The 19,144-nt window shown below is 35.2% G+C and overlaps 1 protein-coding gene across 6 annotated transcripts in view; it reads right to left on the bottom strand.

Moving 5' to 3' along the window:
* The window catches only part of LOC125655292 (plexin-A4-like), a 50,884-nt gene extending 32,001 nt beyond the window's left edge, over nucleotides 1-18,883 (bottom strand). For 2 of the 6 annotated variants that reach the window (XM_048885533.2, XM_056145261.1), the window contains exons 1-5: nucleotides 18,821-18,883; nucleotides 10,698-10,850; nucleotides 7,652-7,710; nucleotides 5,938-6,985; nucleotides 466-645 (exon numbers count right to left, since the gene is read on the bottom strand). In XM_048885533.2, coding sequence (XP_048741490.2) covers nucleotides 466-645; nucleotides 5,938-6,975 — 1,218 coding nt within the window. In that variant the 5' untranslated portion in view covers nucleotides 6,976-6,985; nucleotides 7,652-7,710; nucleotides 10,698-10,850; nucleotides 18,821-18,883. Of the gene's footprint in view, nucleotides 1-465; nucleotides 646-5,937; nucleotides 6,986-7,651; nucleotides 8,196-10,697; nucleotides 10,851-14,413; nucleotides 14,525-18,820 lie in introns of those variants that run through there. The other 4 variants (XM_048885532.2, XM_048885535.2, XM_048885534.2 and 1 more) reach the window with 2 other exon arrangements.
* Between the last annotated feature and the right edge of the window lie 261 nt (nucleotides 18,884-19,144).

Raw genomic sequence — 19,144 nt, 5'->3', positions numbered from 1 at the left:
ATTTTATCATAACAATAGAGCATTTGGGTTACGGTTTTAATCCAAGTTACCTTGCTCATGATCAAAATAACATTCTTTAATTCTTTGTCTCAAATTCTCCTTATTCCTCGATTCTTTATAGATCTATAAATTCCCCGGTATAAATGTCGACATTTTCCCCGATTCTTTATAGATCTATAAATTTCCCCGTATAAATGTCGACATTTTCCTCGATTCTTTATAGATCTATAAATTCCCCATTATAAATGTCTACATTTTCCCCAATCTACTTTCCATTATGCATCCTCTGATGATGAAATGTATTGAACAAATATGAGGCTTCCAAATTCACGGATATAAATTTCTCAAGCCTCTTACAAAGAAGGTATTTTCCTGTATTTTATACATGCATGCCATATTTTATCGTATATATTAACTGTACGTAAAAACTGTATTGAAGTAAGAGTCGCCCTCTACACAGCTTACTTTTCGCAGGAAGCCATCCCCAGAATTGGCGATGATAATGGTGGATGAATTCTGGGGAATGACAGTAATAGAGTACAGGTAGACATTGTCCAGTTTTATGATGTTCAGACTCATAATCGGCTGCAGTCCCTCAATGGATGCAAAGCCATCAGGTGCCTTAGAGCAGTAGGGGTCCACTATCTGCAAAGTAAAAAAAAACATATTTGTAATTTGTAGAGTCTGCATACAAAACTCTGTTACTAAAATAATCAATTCTTTTGATAAAAGGATTTTCTACATCTTGACAAATTCTAACTGACATTTCTTTGCTGAAGTACAAGATGGTCTGAAAATACATGCATTTAATCATTCCAGTATTTCACAAACTGGGATTGTGTGCTGCATCACTGTTAATACTCAGAAGGAAAAAAAGTGGCCCCAAGCACATGTTCTTCCATGACAGAAAATCTTTACACAGATATATACAATCTGTGCCACGATAGAAAATCTTCACAGATATAAATGTAGACATTGTTCCATGATGTACAAAGTTTTTTTCTCTCTCATACTTTGATGATAGTCAGGCACAGGGAATAAAATAGAATGGGGCAACACAATAATGAAATTTGAACAAGATCAAGATAAAGCAATCAATATGGCAGGCATTTCTTGGATGAGGGAACTGACAACTAAAGCTGTTACCCTGCACTGACCAGTGTCCACTACATCTTAACTCAGATGGAGAGCTGACCAGTGACCACTACAGTGTACATCCTAACTCAGCTAAAGAACTGACCAGTGACCACTGTCCTAACTCAGTTGGAGAACTGACCAGTGACTACTACACCCTAACTCAGCTGGAGAGCTGACCAGTGACCACTACATCCTAACTCAGCTGGAGAGTTGACCAGTGACCACTAGGTCCTAACTCAGTTGGAGAACTGACCAGTGACCACTACATCCCAACTCAGCTGGCCAGAATGTCTGTAAATCTACATGTCTCCATTAGATTGACATTCTTACACTTCAACTCATTCTAATCTACAGTCCCTGCAGCAAAACAAAATTTACTGCTAAAGTGAACATTTTATGGAGTCAGTTACTCCCCATGACCTGTGACCTTTCCTAAATAACCTTGACTGCAGTTTTTCCTTACGTTCCTGTTGTATAAGCAATATTTATGTTCAGCACATGTACATGTATGTACTTTAACAGTTCCTGTACTGCAAAAATTGTATTAAGAGTCATATGGCATCCCTATGACCTTGACTTATTCAAATGACCTTCACTAAAGATCGAAAAGGTCTTGGCAGCCATTGGATTACATACAGAATTTTTAAACTCCCTCTATTACAAACTTCTGGACCACTTCCAATATAAAATCCCTTTCACCTTGACCTTTACAGATGATTTTGGGTTGAAAATCATCACAAATGCATATTATAGGTAAAACTAAAAATTAATTTATAGAGTTGGTTATTGCCAGTGAAAATTGTGATATAATATTTGACTAATTTAGCAATATATATTTGACTTTGAATATTGCAATATATTGCTGCACAATATATGACTTTGAATATTGTGATATATAATGTAGTATATGTTGCAGATGATCAACTTTGATCATTTTTATCTCAAAATCTAACTTAACAAGGAAGTGATTATTTATTTTTATTTGTGTGTACTTATTTGACAGAAATTGATGCTAACACATTATTATAACACATTTCCATTGTGACATCACTGCTATATAGATCTATGTAAACAGGGCTTTGAAGTTTCAAAGGAATGGTCTACTTGAACTTCACATTAACATATCAAACACTCAAGATAAGAAGGCATCATCGCTTTTTCTAAATTCCTTTCAATGATTCAAAGTTATGTCACACCATGGCTTTTGTCTTTTAGCTTAGATGTCAAAATGCTTATAATCTTCTTCATCACACTCTTCCGCCATTTTGAAACAAACACCTCTGTTTTCTGAGAAACCGATAAAGAAAATAAAAAGACAGAGAAAAACCTACATTGTTGAACTTTCGAAATATACATAATATAATATCATAATGAAATATACCTAATATAATATCATAATGAAATATACATAATATAATATCATAATGAAATATACCTAATATAATATCATAATGAAATATACATAATATAATATCATAATGAAATATACCTAATATAATATCATAATGAAATATACATAATATAATATCATAATGAAAAAATAGAATGATTGGAAATATAAATTTACAATTACATACTATATACACTATATATAGCATTCAATTCGGCAATATTACGTATCTCCAAGTCAGTGATAACCCATAGGCACATGAATGAAAAATGATAAATTATTTCCTTGAAGGGACTGACTCACGATTTTCCCCAAAATTTTCTTTTTCACTTTTAATGATCAAAATCTACTGTTTAATGTGTTTAAAAGATTTCACATAAAAATTATGGTTATACATTATCACAGAAGTTCATTTTAGAGACAAAAATATTTGTTTTGTAAACAAAGATTGCGGTATGTTATTGTTTACGAAATTTTCAAAAGAAATGGATATCGATCTAAGTCTTTCACATTTCAAGCATCTTGGGGGTAAAATATGTCATCTAAAAGTTAAAATTTGTGACTATGCAAAATTAAGATGCTTTATATTACAAAGTAAATACTTCACTTGTTTGTTTGTATACATAAAAAGACTCGAGTCTTTGTTTACATAACACAGATTTAAGGCTAAAATATTGGTTTTATTCTTGCATTCACAAGGTCAAGATTTTGGCTGTCAACATTAAATGAGTTATATTTTTAATGTTTAACATCGAAAATGAAAAATATTTTCATTAAAAATTGTGAACTAGTCCCTTTAATAAACTAATTACTTATTACTTATGTCACATAGTAAATGGTTTATCAAGGAAATACTTTATAATTTTTTATTCAAGTGCCTATGATCTATACCCATACCTGGAGTTTAAGTGTCATTATTTCACATCCGGTAGATATAAAATTTGTATTTTCAAATGTTTTTCGTGCAATTATCAACGATGATGTCACTCTTCTAATGCAATACTCAGTGTGACGTCATTAAGTGCTTTTGTGTATGAAGTTTTGCGTTACGTTGCTATGATAAACACAACTGAAGAAGACCAGTGTTCGAAATTGGTTTAAAACTTGGTATAGACCACGAGTGTAGGCCAAAACAAGACGACACAGACCTCATCGAATTGGCATAGACCGCAACTTTGAAAAGAAAATAACAAATTTAAAACATTGTAATTTACTTCTAATGTACCTAAAAAGCATATTTGCTTTCCATTTCCATAAGAATTTCCTGCTTTCCTCATAATGTTTATCAGACATCAACTTTTGGGGTAATTCTATTGCTTTAAACCCAGAAAATTGGCATAGACAATTTGGTCTATCTCTAGACTGGTGTCATTTGACATAGACTCGGTCTATTGGTATATGGTTAATTTCGAACACTGGAAGACCAGTAACATGGTCGAAATATATATTATTGTAAAATACCACTACATTGTATTTTATTTTCATATCGCAATATATATAATATCATCACCATGGGGGCATCCCGCAATATATTGACATACAGGTAATATTGCACACCTTTAATCAAAGCACGGACAGCAAAACTTAAATTGAGTGCTCAGATAAATATTTATTCTCAGGTAAAAAGGAAAACAGCTATATCAACAATTTTTAACACTGTTACCATGGTGATATTTGAAATCTTAGAAATATGAATTTTGTATGCAATTAGAAAATTTCTGGAGGTCAGTGTCGGATTTCTCTTTAGTTCACTAGTATTTTCTCCTGCAGACACTGAAAAATACATCACTTCTCCAATTAAGACGTGATTTTTGTGCATACAATTTCCCTAAAGACACAACAGTTGTATTTCCTTGTCTGTTAACCTCATATTGCCTCACTTAAAACTATAAACCAACCATTTCAGTCATGTTGTCATGGGAATAAGAGAAAGGAGCCATATATTTGCAGCCAGAAAGCAGAACGCTTCAACAACTGTTTCTAACTTCCCTCTTGAAAAGAAATTATATCTGATAAGTTTATTTTTGATATCTCAGAACTCCAAGCCTATCATAAGCTGAGTGTGGGACTTTACAGGAGCTTTCATCAGCCAGAAACATGCAATGTTTGCACACTGAATATCACCTGCCTCCAACAGCTGGTGTCTGTAACATGGAGGGGTCTTACTTTCCATACATCTCCTACTCATTAAAGAGCCCTTACATCACAGGTGCTCAGCTTAGACAAAGCAGCATGCTTTTTATTCTCATACTGGTATGCATGTTTCATATAAAAATTTTCCCTTTGTAAAAAAATAGTTTTTTCCTTTCATCTATTCAATCAACATGACCATTTTGATCCTTCAGAACTCGCATCACTCCCTGAAGATACCATGATCATGTCCATTTTATATTCTATCCACTAGTTCTCCATCAATTCAATCCCAACTTCAGCCACCCCTCGTGTTGGTACGCCAGAAGAGCAAAACTTGTCTCCAAATTAAGAAAAATGGGAGCTCCTGGTTACACTTTTCTACCAAAATACAGTTTTGAGGGAAAACAGAAATTAAACACTTCATCTCACATACAATGATATTGATAAAGAGGCGAAATTCACCAAAACTCAACACAGAGAAGATCAAAACCAACCTAAAATACACACATATATATATATGTAAATATTTTGTAAATCACAAACTTTCATTTCAATATTTATTGACGGTCTGATTATTGATTGTGGAGTTTTTCATTGTACAAACCCTGTATTTCCATCAAATCTCATCATTCTTGCCCAGTGCCAGAAGTTGGTACCTGCAATATTGACTTCATCGTGATGCAAAATTAGTTACTTTTTTTCCTGTTCTTCAACATCACAGCACTGACAATATTATGCTATTTCCGACGTTGAAATTATGTTGTTTACAGCCCTGAACAAGCAAACCTGCCAGTTTACCTTATTATAGCACTTTATGTTACCACTCTCTTTTCATGTATATGTCACACACCAGAGGCGGATCCAGGATTTCCAAAAAAAGGGGGAGGGGCCACAAGTGAAAATCAAGTATTAGCCAAAATACTCAGACCTTCATGTGTCAAATCTGGGTATTACTCACATTATTTCTAAATTTATAGCAAAAAAGGGGAAAAAAAGGGGGGGGGGGGGGACTGGGTACCACTTCTATATATATGCAGCTGCACACACAATATTGAACTCATTTTACTGCAGTTTGACCAATGCCCAAGTGCAAAATCTCCAAATCACCTGCTGTCAGATACACGATACCTTATACCAGGCATCTATAGTTAAAATTTTCTAGAAAGCCATAGAAACACTTACCTTGATAACAAACACATATATCATATAATCCACAAACATGCATACTAAACAAACACACAAATGAACAATTTGGTACACTTTACTCATAACATTACCTTTCCAGCCACCGTGGGGCATTGAACTTGTTCATGGATGTAGTATGGTCCCAACTGGCCTTGACCTTTGTGGCAGTCATCTACGACCCGATTAAACTGTCTCTCGACCTCGGACATTTTATACTGGCAGACCACACTGGAGACGAGTCCTAGACGTGTCTCTTCTCCCTGCAGTTTTCTGAACACTATATATAAAATCCCACTGCTCTCCTCAAATTCAGCGTCCTGCACGACAGAGTGATCGCTCCGGTCACACACCACTGGTACATCAACGTACGTGTCAATACTGAGATTCGACTTACACAGACGGATGATTCGAGATTCTTTTAATTTGTATCTCGAGATGAAGTAGACAAAATTTCCGTAAGAAAATCCATAGATAAACTTCAGATGAGGTTCGGTCTCATCGCTCTCCTTCGTGAACACAGATGATTGGACACCAGAAGAAGTGGTCAGTAACTCCAGTGTAAGCGGATTTCTACTACTCACCAGGGGAACTGCGCGGGTAAGATACTCAGTAGCCTGAGGGCCATATTGGACCCCATACCAACTACCTACAAACAACACTTTATTCCCATCCGCTCCTTCACCAAGGAATAACACATTGGGTGACGTTGGGTCATTAGACACCACAGAACCGTTGAATGGTCTCTTCACTTCATCTAAGTTGTCAAAAGACACAATCTGGCAGGAACCCGGCGGAATGGTGGAACAGATAATGAGGCTTCCGTACTCTTCGTCCAACACTAACCCCTTCACAAACACATTAACCGAGCTTTGCTGACCGGCAGGTACCCTGGGGCCGATGTTCACCTGTTGCAGCAGTTTAAGCTCTGGCGACAGTTTATACACGCGGTTCTTAGCTCCCAGAATAATTTGTCCATTTTTTGTGTTGATCACTGGTTTTTCAAATGATGGAACTAACTGGTCATTTGTGAAAGCACGTTCGATGTGCATGCAAGAAATCTTCTGAAGAAGGCACAACACCATTATAGGTTTCCAAAAACTGTTTATCATTTTGAACATGTTGAATGACATTTGTTTCAACCTAAGAAAGAAAATTTAACAAATTAATTCATTTCAACATATTATTCAAAGGAAATGCAAATTCAATGAAAAGAAATCAGATGTCTATTTGGAGTGAATTAAAGACTATCTAATTAAAAATTAATAGATGTTAGATTCACCCCCAATGCTCGCACACTCCTTACACTAACCTTGTGTAGTGAGTGAGTGGATCATTGGATTGAGTCTTAGAAAAAGTTTAAACTCATAATAAAATAAAAAAACAAGGTAACTTCTGGAAACTGAAACTCAGGCCCTAATTCAAGAACAGCATACACTGGTGTTTTCACCCCTCCCCTCCCCCTACTGATGGTATGTAGTAACTTTATGCTTTTGGTGGCAATATGAATAAAATTCCATGCACCCTGATCTTCCCTATACAAGGTTATACAGTCTGGTTAACTAATTCTTCATCATCCATAAATTGCTACAATTATGCAAATATTCTTCTACTTTAAGTTGTTTTGACACGGTAATATCTCAGTATCAGGATTTATCACAGTTCAGGCTAATAGAGCTAGGAGATCGGCATGGTCCGCGGAGGCAGCTGAGAGATTACACTCTGTAGTCATCCTTGTAGTAACACGAAACACCAGCTGTGTGAACAGTGTTAAAGAAACAAATATACAAAAGATATACACTCTCCTACCTGATCTGCTAATGGCAACGATATTTTCCAGTGTTCCTTTAAATCCTTGTAGTTTCTCCCTGTGAAGAAAAAGAGGCTTTCTTGTATTATAAGTATTGACACAAGGCACATCAGGTCCTTTGTGCTATTGATTTAAGACAGAGAGACATATCCATTCCTTTTCTCCCCCTCCATTACACAAAATGCCAAGAATTATTTCCTCACAATTACAAGACTTCTGGTCAAAGTCACTGGTGATACATCACCACTCCCCCGAAAAAAAACGACAGCTTCAAAAGATCTGCAGGCTTTCAAAACGAAATCGCCACAGCTACAGCTCTCCTCGCAAATACCGCATGTTAGCGTTTTTTTATTTTTTTTAATCATAACTTTATCATCCACTGCAGAGCGTTTCCTCTTTTGTGATCCAGCGAGAAGGAACCCATTAGGTTAAGAAGAAGACAGAAAATCATAACCTTTATCCTTCCTTTTTAGCAAAATGTGCCTCATGACTCCATCATTCACCACATAAATCAGACAGCAGTGATTTCAAGCATTGACGGCTTTATTAAATGCTCTTTTACTGGGACCAGTATTGGCAATAAAACATTTCTCAGTACAATTATAAGGCTTCATTTTTTCCCCCTCTTTTCATTACTCCAAATTCTAACTTTACAAAGATTTTAAATGGAAACCTGTGTAAAAGTGAATCTGAATTGATGTATGCAATGATTAATACTGCCTGCAGCCTTGTTTTAATCATTATTCATCTGACATTCTGAAACCAATATTTTCTGAAAATGTATTACGCAAACCGAGAAATTAATTTGCAGGATGACATGTTAAATTCATTTTTGAGTTGAGCTACTTAACAATTGAAACAACCACATCTGAGACAACCAATGCTGACTTATACATTTGCTTTTGTTGCTTTTAACCAATAGTTGATATGAACAAACAAATTTCGTTACTTTTCCCCTAATTCATTGGCCCTTGCCTCAGTCCAGTATAAATGAGAGACTTAGATAAACACTATAAAGTCTGTCACTTCTGACTATTATTATTTCTGCTGGGTTTTCTGTTTTTTACTTGGGCATATATCCACAAATTGATATCCTCTATAAACTGAACATGCAGTAGAAATCAAACAACCATAGAGACCACAAGACCAGGACACTGTGAACAGACAACTGCAAAGTTAGATATCATGAACATTCCTCTGGCAATCACAACATGAAAAACACCAACAGGAAACCACAAAGTGAAATACACCATCAAAAGATAACCACAAAGTTAAGGATACAAACAGGCAACCACAAGTGAAAGATACCATCAAAAGGTAACCACAAAGTTAAGGATACAAACAGGCAACCACAAGTGAAATACACCATCAAAAGGTAACCACAAAGTTAAGGATACAAACAGGCAACCACAAGTGAAATACACCATCAAAAGGTAACCACAAAGTTAAGGATACAAACAGGCAACCACAAGTGAAAGATACCATCAAAAGGAAACCACAAAGTTAAGGATACAAACAGGCAACCACAAATGAAATACACCATCAAAAGGTAACCACAAAGTTAAGGATACAAACAGGCAACCACAAGTGAAATACACCATCAAAAGGTAACCACAAAGTTAAGGATACAAACAGGCAACCACAAACAGGGATTTTTAAGGGTCTTTAGAGGGCCAAAATAAGGCCCCATTCCCAATGCTAAAAAGCATATAATTTTCCCAATTTTTGCTTTGAAATTCCCAAACAATGAAAACAAATCAAGCAAGGTAGCCTAATTGTTCATATATCTTCTTCACAGGCCCAAAGATTGCTTCAAAATTATTATTTTTTTAAAGTAAACCTAATTTTTTGGTATAGATCTGCTTCAATATTTAAATGAGGCAAGCTTTGACCAAATTAAAAGTCAGAAGGAGTCTGGATTGGTTTTCCCCCTACGGCTTTGTATGAAACATTTTTCCCAATTTCAAGAAAATGTCGCTATTTTTCCCAGTTGGAAAGGCCCAGTTCCTTGAAATCAAGACCCTGACAAAGCTGAAGCCACCATGAACAGGCAACCACAAACTCAATGACAATGTTAAAGTTACCATGAACATGCAACCACAAACTCAATGACAATGTTAAAGTTACCATGAGCAGCCTGCTTTTTCTTAAGCCGTTAAAATAAGTGACGTTTGAAAGTATACTGGTACAAATTTATAATACTCCTGGTAAAGTGTGGAAATTGATATTCAATTGTACAAATTCCACTGCAATCAGAATCATGAGAACCATTTCAATATGGCTGTCAATATTGCCAAGAATTTTGAGTGTTCAATCTGGGTTTCTTTTTTTATCTGAACAGAGAAGCATTCTCCACCAATACCACCACTCTGCTCTATAATATTGAGGGTACAATGGGCCCTGAATGCAGTTTGAAATGGTCCTGTATTACCAGCAGTCGCGGTGGATTGACAATTATCTGTGACAGACAGGGCCTGGTGATTCCAACATCACTCACAGATACATTCAAATTGATTATTGATTCTAAACTTTGTCTGATGAAATCTTGCTCAGTCTGTTCATTAAATGTGGAACATCAGCTATTCATTACTGCTCTATTTGACAGAAGTGAATATTTCAGATAAGGGGTCAATGAAAAATGCCATGATATAAAGAGTTTATTGGATTGTTCAGTATAATTAAATTAAAACCAATGAGAGAGAGAGGAGAGACAGAGGGAGAGACAACACACAGATACAGGAGAGAGAGAGCAGAAACAGAGAGAGAAAGAGAGAGAGAGAGAGAGAGAGAGAGAGAGAGAGAGAGAGCAGAAACAGAGAGAGAGAGAGAGAGAGAGAGAGAGAGAGAGAGAGAGAGAGAGAGAGAGAGAGAGCAGAAACAGAGATATAGACAATTCAGAGAGAGAGAGAGGAGAAACAGAGAGAGAGAGAGAGAGAGAGAGAGAGAGAGAGAGAGAGAGAGCAGAAACAGAGAGAGATCTAGACAATTCAGAGAGAGAGAGAGAGAGAGAGAGAGAGAGAGAGAGAGAGTACTATAATTGCTTACCACAGTAAACTCTCCTCCATGTGGTATGTACCCAGTTGAAACATACAATGAAGTTTATTTTTTCTCCTTTAAACAGCTGTCTGCAAATCTTTACATAAGATGCTACATTAACATTCCACCGCTAGTAATCCCAGACTGCACACCATTTAATGTCTGCAAGAAAACCCAATTATATCCAGGTTATTTGTACATAAACTAAACACATATCCTTCTCATCTCAAACATTACTTAAGAGAAGAGAGAAAAAAACACCATGGGTACAAAGACTTACAAGTAACACAGATGGATACGCTCTTGAGGGGTGAGATAGAACTTCTACAAGCAATGCGGCCCAATGGCCATCATGTTACCTCTACAAAAGCTCTTATATTGTGACCAATCTTACCATATTGCACAAAATCAACCATTTCACCATCAAAGCAACACCCCGCAGTGTGGGAAAATTAAAAACAGGAGTTTTTCTTAGTCCACTTGAAGACCAATTTGTGACATGTTCGGATGATAGCAGATGTTTGGGACAAAAATGAAGATGACTTGGTATTATAATGCACCATTCTTAGATCCTAAAACAAAGTAAGCTGCAGTTCTCAAGTTCCCTATGGTCATGAAAATTGGGATATATCGGTCCGACATCCCAACTTTTAAGACTAGAGAGCTACAGAACAGACTCAGCACCCAGGCATCTCCATGCTAGGAGGCACAAAGCTGCTAAAGAAAAGATGCTACATGTAAATAGTAAGTTAAGACACATTTATTGAGGCGGTGTAAAATTTTCAATGTCAGAATTACACGTATAATCAGAATTATGACATTATAAACATATGACATAGAATCAGAATTATGACATCATAAACATGACGTTGAATCAGAATTATGACATCATAAACATGACGTACAATCAGAATGATCAAACTCCCCATCGAGGCCTCTTCTACGTATAGACCTCCTGACTGACACAGTACAAGAAACAGATTTGTATAATTGTGAGTCCGCGATTCTCACGCGGGCAAATAACACTAAAGATGTTTTTCATATTTAAAGCTTGAACATATTGACTTTAAGAGCATTAGTTAAAATAAAAGTATTAATTTTATTTTAAACATAAAATGATTAATAGATCACCAAAAAGTAGGGAGACTGTTCAAAGTATAGTAAAGTAATGAACCTGATGTTTACGTTCTTGTTTTGAACTGTTTACGTTTGACGTTATATCTTTATTCGTCATTCTACAATGACGTCACACAGTATACGCGGCCGCTTGAAATTTGAGCCACATAGATTTATCTATCCAGTACATATAATAGAAAAAATTTGTTTGCCCAAATTCAGAGCTGCACTCTATGAAATTTTCTGAAATTAATCTGTTCACAAAAATTAGCATTTTTAACTAAATGTAAAAAATTGTGTTAGTTTAGATGCTATCTACTCCAACTGACTGTAAATATCAAATACATGTCTCTTTTAAGAAATAATAGAAGATAATTATCTATAAAGTATTTACTGAATGAAAGCTTTATATTGGAGCCCAAAACGGCTGTACGCAGTCCTGTGAATATATAGTCCCTTTTTTCAATTAGCATCACAGAAATGTGCATCAATCTCGAGTTCTCATCCGCACAAGAAAACTTTCTGTGCATGGAAATAATAAATATCACAGAGACTTGGGAATTTAATTTGAATCGGCTGCTGCACTGATCAATAGAATTGCCACAACATTCACATGAGAAGCATGCCTGGCCTGGCAGTCGGTGCATTTCATTGCATCCGTCCTCTGGTGCATTATTTTAATGGCAGCTAAGGTATGGAAATTAACATGACTCATCTCATTGTGAACACATTTTCTACCACCATCAACTCGTTTCTACTGTCAATAAATATTCCAGAAAACACATTAATTGGTGAAAAATTGATACCAGTCTACTGATATAAATGTTTACATCTATCATTCTCACTTCTCATGTAATCACTTTATTTTAATCTGTCAATCATCAGTATATTTCAACGTTTGGTTGCTAACTGGAAACAAGATTGAATGTTAGCAAATAGTGAATTGATTGTCAGTTTGAAGTTTCTCCATATAAATGTAATAGTGCACTGGAAAACTGTGTTTAATAGACAGAATAGTGTTTACACACTCACAAGAAAAAACAACATACATCAGCAACTCATATATCAGATTCGAGTGTTTTCTGTGTAGCAGTAAGTGTTACATGTATACCCTAAGCCATTAAAATTATCTCCCCTCTATAGAGACCTCAGAGACACTATGTTAAAACTTTATTCACATGTTACATTTGTATATATTCAAGCTTTCACTCTCTGGTGATTTAATTTATAAAAGCTTAATTGCAGTATTGAGTAACATTTGATACAATTAATCCCACTGGCAGATAGAATTATAAGCTTTAGTTACTCAAAGACTAATCTCTAATCACCCTCACCACAAAGCCAAAGGGCTGGTATGCATTTACAGATGGGTGGTTTAAGGACATAGGATATTACCCAAAAAATTGTTACAGAATTTGTAAATGTTTTAATATTGCTTTACAAGAAAAACATATTTACCACAAAAATGTCCCATGAGACCATCTTTATTTTTGCATTATTCACAAGAAGTCTTTACCTAGAAATTCAATGGAAAAACATTACCCAAAAATTGAAACCCTTCAAAAACACGTCTTTTAATAGTGTACATTGTAACAGTTTTTGTTTGATCAAATAATAAAAAATTCCACAGAAACAAAGCACCATTCTTCTTCCTTTGATGTGTAAAATAAACTTGGGTATTGTATGCCCTTGAGCTAGTGCATTACATAGTTATTTGTCCAAGGATGAAACTAAATATGAACTGACCACAACAGGATTCCAACCTCTGACCACAACTGATCTGTGACCGCTGGCAGTTTCACACAAAATCACAGGTACAATGTGTGTCTTATATCTGACTATCCAGACCTAGTCGGCTAAATCTAATTCACTAACTGCAGTTTTCAACAGTGCAAACATTTAAGACAATTAAAATGTAAAAATACACCCAAGACCAGACGGGGCGGTTGGTAGCGGTATTCTGTAACAGATAACCTAAAACAATGGCCAGATGTTCCTCACTTGGCTGGTTGACAATTCAAAAATGTTAACCCACTTCTCTAGTTACAGGGGTACATTTATATACACCGTACAATGTACGACTGCTGTCAAGTCTGTCTGCGGAATGATTTCAACTTGTTAGATAATTTGAATGCAATGAGCAGTCTGTTGTAAATTGATGTGGACATAAAGTTGAGCTCGGTTGTACAGCGTGACCACTAGCCCGCTATCACTGTTGATGGTCATCTTTAAGAAATTCTAACAGGAGGAGATAGACAGATGGACAGACACATTTATCACTAACTACTTTGTTCTTCCTGTCTTTCTTCCTGTCGTTAACATTTCAAACATAAAACACCCATCATTTCCTTATTATATCAATAATCAAAATCATTCATTTAAAAGTTGTTGCCTATGTCATAAGTACCTTAAAGGTAAAACAATTAAAAACTTATTAGATACAAATATTCAATAAACAACAAAACCAAAAAATATAAATTTATAAAATCTATGAAAAATATCTACTTTTTCTTTTTAAAAAAACCATTATTACTCATCTTTTCCATCAATTTTGAAAAAAAAAAATTTCTATTACACATTCAAAATCATCAAAAAAGCTGAGTACATACCCTGAAGAGGAAGAAATGCGGAGTACTGCTGGTCTCTAAAAATCATAACGAGTTAAATCAATTAATTCTTCCTCCAGCTTCTATGAGGTGACTCACCTCTTCAGTCTCACCAGCACGGCTTTGACTCATTGATTGGCTATAGAGCTCAATCAATATTAAATCAGGCCATCAAGACAGGTGCTCTGTGGAATTCTATCATTTTTTTTTTTTCAATTCATTTTTGAAATGAATATCTTCAGCCCAAATGTGATTTGTATTGGGTTTCAGGTTTCCTTTGAAGAATTTTAATATTTTATTGGAATAACACAACACAACATAAATCAAATCCTGAGGGTTTATGACATCACTAAAATGATTCTAGTTGTATGACATAGTCTCCTTTGCATAATTAATTAACAATGCATTCAAGCAAAAATAACTTCAAATTCTAATAATACACAAACAAACCAATACACCACTCTGTAACAGCGGAATCGGGGCAGATAAAAACACCCACATTGTCAGAGCCCATGGGATTCCTCTCCATTACACTGCATTTATTATATTAGCTGATTACAATAAAATACTCATGGATTTATTTTTATTATATTAACTGATTACAATAAAATACCCATGGATTTATTCATTATATCAACTGATTACAATAAAATACCCATGGATATCATACAAAATCCTTTACTGTTCTATAAGGTCGAAAATTAAAAATACAATAATTCAAGTACACACACACACACACACATATATATATATATACACACACACACACACACACATATATATATATATATATATATATGTGTGTGTGTGTGTGTGTGTGTGTGTAAATGCACAAACTGGAAAGCAATATATTTAGGAATCAAAACAAAAAAAAATTCTAATTTTATTTGCAATGACTGTCGTGAAGCTGAATAAGTAATCTTTTCCTGAAGAAGTTGTGCCAACTCGGGTGACTTCGAAAACAGACATGCAGATTTCACATCCACCACAAACTTCATATTGATAATTTTTCCTCAGAATAATTAGTTATCAGGTTTTCTACTGACCAGACTGCCTATACAGAAATACATCGAGCTGACCATGTGCATGTTTGGTCACCTCTGTAAATGGTCAATAAGAAACGTTTACAATAACAGTTTTATGTTGCCAAAGATCTTATTGCCAGAGACAAATTTATTATTAGACAGTATGTCAAGCTTATCCGTACTAGCCATCATCATTTTATAAACAGAAAACAGAGAACTATATGTCACAAAACAAGGGGCACTAACTCTAATTAAAAAGTGGCACTACTCCGATTTTTAAAAAATTGAAATGCATTATAGAACACTATTACTTATATTGTAAAACTTCTTTGTACATTTGGCTGATGTCCATCATAATGAGTATATATATTGCTATGTCGATGTTCTATAGAAATAGATAGCAGGCAATCATATGAAATGTGGTATTTTCAGTTTAATTTAGACTAGCCGGTCCGATGTCGTTGAATACGAGTGCGAGCGCCCTGTCTAATCAACTTTAATTTCCTAGCGACAGCGTTTGGAATCAAGGGCAGGCTATCCAGTCTACAGTATAACTTTCTGATCACTTTTTATTTAGAATCTGAATTTTGATCCCGAAGTAAATTCTTTACCCTTTATATTTGACCACACCCACTTTATATTTCAGCCAATAACTATAGGACAGTTTCTATTGTCCTAGTTACCACTGTATGTAAAGCTTTGCAGCGAACAATTCGTCAAAGCAAGACAGCCACTCAAGCTCGCTACACTTCCTATGGGAATCACGTTTTGTTCATCTGCTTCGTCCCTCTTTACTTACTAAATTATAATATTAATAATACATAGATGTATCTTAGGGTTGGGAGAATTTTCTTCTAGTGCTTAGGCTAAATTGTAGAGAATGTTATACTGGTAACAAGGTCGTAAACTTCAAGCCTCTAATCACAGTGATGCTAAGTCGTTTCGAAGTTGCCAATGTAAAATGAAATAAAATAAACACAACACAAAGTACAGAATGTCAGACCTGCTACAGAAGCAATTCTATTCAATGCCTGAGCGACATGCGATGAAACTTTACTGGTTAGCCGTGATCACCAGTGTGAGTGTCTGATGGCAACAATAGTTTTCTCAAAATCTCTCAATGGCATAGGAATATATCTGATTCAATGACTTAAGAAAAACATTTATCTTGTACAAAAACAAGAAAAACCTAATAAAACTATGTTAGATAACCACTTTTAGTGTAAAGAAATATATAAGGAAGAATTGTTGTCTTGCAAGACAATAATTATCTAATCACCAAAATTACATATATTCATGTGCCTGCATTGAAAAAAGTGTTTGAAATAATCAAATACTGGTGTTATACCTGAAATATATAATTTTATACAGAGCAATAAATTATCTTAAAGAATTAAAATTAGTCCAAATGACTCGTACAAGTCCTTTCCTGTGACTCATAACACTTAAAAGTTTAAAATGATCATAATCTTCAAATTATGCTTTTAGGACCAACATTCACTCTACTATATAAGCTGCCTCCTAGTGTTATTGACCAATCATTTCAAAGTTGATAAACTTTATATCATTCATTTATCTTGTTTTATAAAGGAGTAAGATGATTGGGAGGGGGGGGGGGGGGTAAAAAAAAATATCACTAAAATGGGTTATACTATTTCTTTAGGATAATGTGCTAAAATATATATACAAGGACATGAATAAAATATAAAATATTTTGGTACATCTAAGATCAGGGCTCAAAATAATTGATGGCCCGATGGTCTGGGGCCAGTAAATTATGGATTTGGGCTAGTGATATATGTAAAAAAAAAACAAAAAAACAAAAAAAACCATGTTCCCTTGTGACAAGTTAATTTTAATACTTATCAAAATTTCTCAACAATCGGGATAGTAAATATCAAACGTGTGTGCGTCCAGGTTTTCATTGTACGCAAATTCATTTGAAGTAATACATTGTAGATATTTAATTCACGAATGTGTCTAAGAATGGGTTATCTTAAGCGGAGGCTATAGTATACAATCAGCAATCCTCAAATGATTCCTCTACACTTTACACAATATGAGCCACAGGAAGAGTTCCGAGTTAGTACATCTTCAGCTGCAAGTGCCTTAGGATGAGCTGTCTACTTTTGTGATGCATTTTTAAACCTGCTAATTTGAATAAACAAGATACTAGGCCTAATCATGAAAATTGGGCCAGTCATATTCAAATCCACTGGTCCGACAGGACAGAAAAAGTTATCAATTGACCAGTAAAAATTTACGTTGATAGCCCAAGTGACCAGTTAATAAAAATAATTATTTCTAACCCTGACATTTACAACACATTAAAGCTATGAGAGGAAATGGACAGTGAATATCAACCTGGATAGTTCAATCACTTAATTAGCGTTCGGATATTGACCTGGTGAGTAGGTCAGTAACTCAGCAGTCAGATATTGACCTGGTGGGTAGGTCAGTAACTCAGTGATCCGATATTGAACTGGTGAGTAGGTCAGTAACTCAGCAGTCAGATATTGACCTGGTGAGTAGGTCAGTAACTCAGCAGTCAGATATTGACCTGGTGAGTAGTTCAGTAACTCAGCAGTCAGATATTGACCTGGTGAGTAGGTCAGTAACTCAGCAGTCAGATATTGACCTGGTGAGTAGTTCAGTAACTCAGCAGTCAGATATTGACCTGGTGAGTAGGTCAGTAATTCAGCAGTCAGATATTGACCTGGTGGGTAGGTCAGTAACTCAGTGATCCGATATTGACCTGGTGAGTAGTTCAGTAACTCAGCTGTCAAATATTGACTTAGATAGTTCTCAGTGGTCAGACAAATGTTTATGGAGAAACCTGATAATTGAGGAGTATTGCAGGGGCACCAGGTTTGATTCCTAGGTCAACCATGGATTTTATTTTGTGCATTTTATCCAATCAAACTACAATTCGACCAATAATGATTATCACATGGAGCAGAATTGTGAGATTTAACTGCTGAAAATTGAATCCGAATTTCTGTATCAATAAATACATTTCTTCTGGAAGTTCTGCATGATTTCTACTTTACAGTTGTGTGAAAGTTTGGGATGCACTGACATTTTTTATTGTTTTGCCTGCGTTACCCAAGCTATACATCCATAATCATGTGTTCTATATTATCCGACAATAAAACTACATGTATACCCAAACAAACGTAGATTTTACTTGAGTTAAACGAGTGTTGCTTTATTTACAACAACGCGACGGAGGCTGTCCGACCCCGTTTCTAATAGTCCATTATGAGAGTTTGAGTGCCTTTAAAATTTCGTGATAAATTCCCTGTCGTGACATTTTAACAATGGCGATAATACAATTAACTTCTCAATGGAAACAATAATTTATCAGTCTCCATCTCACTCTTACCTTTAACTTGTCTGCAAACAAAGGCTATCCCGGCAAAAAGTTTTATTACCCCGTAGTTTCCGGTTTAACTAAAGAACGCAAAGTAGGGGAAATCATGAAGATTGGGAGCTTTTTCAATACCAAAGAATGGTGATAGTATTTACAGTGCCTTTCTCTATTCTATTTATTGATACAGATATTCTCTCTAAGGTTTTGCCACTCCAAATGTAAAGTGTCTGATTTTGTATACTTTAATTCTCGGTACAGGTATTTTTTAAATTATTTTTTCTGCTTCATATATTGTTACGAGTTGTCTTTCTTTAAATAATCACAGGCATGCCTGTG

This window comes from Ostrea edulis, chromosome 7, assembly GCF_947568905.1.
Source record: "Ostrea edulis chromosome 7, xbOstEdul1.1, whole genome shotgun sequence".
In the NCBI taxonomy this organism is placed as follows: Eukaryota; Metazoa; Mollusca; class Bivalvia; order Ostreida; family Ostreidae; genus Ostrea; species Ostrea edulis.
This window is presented reverse-complemented; position numbering and strand designations above follow the sequence as displayed.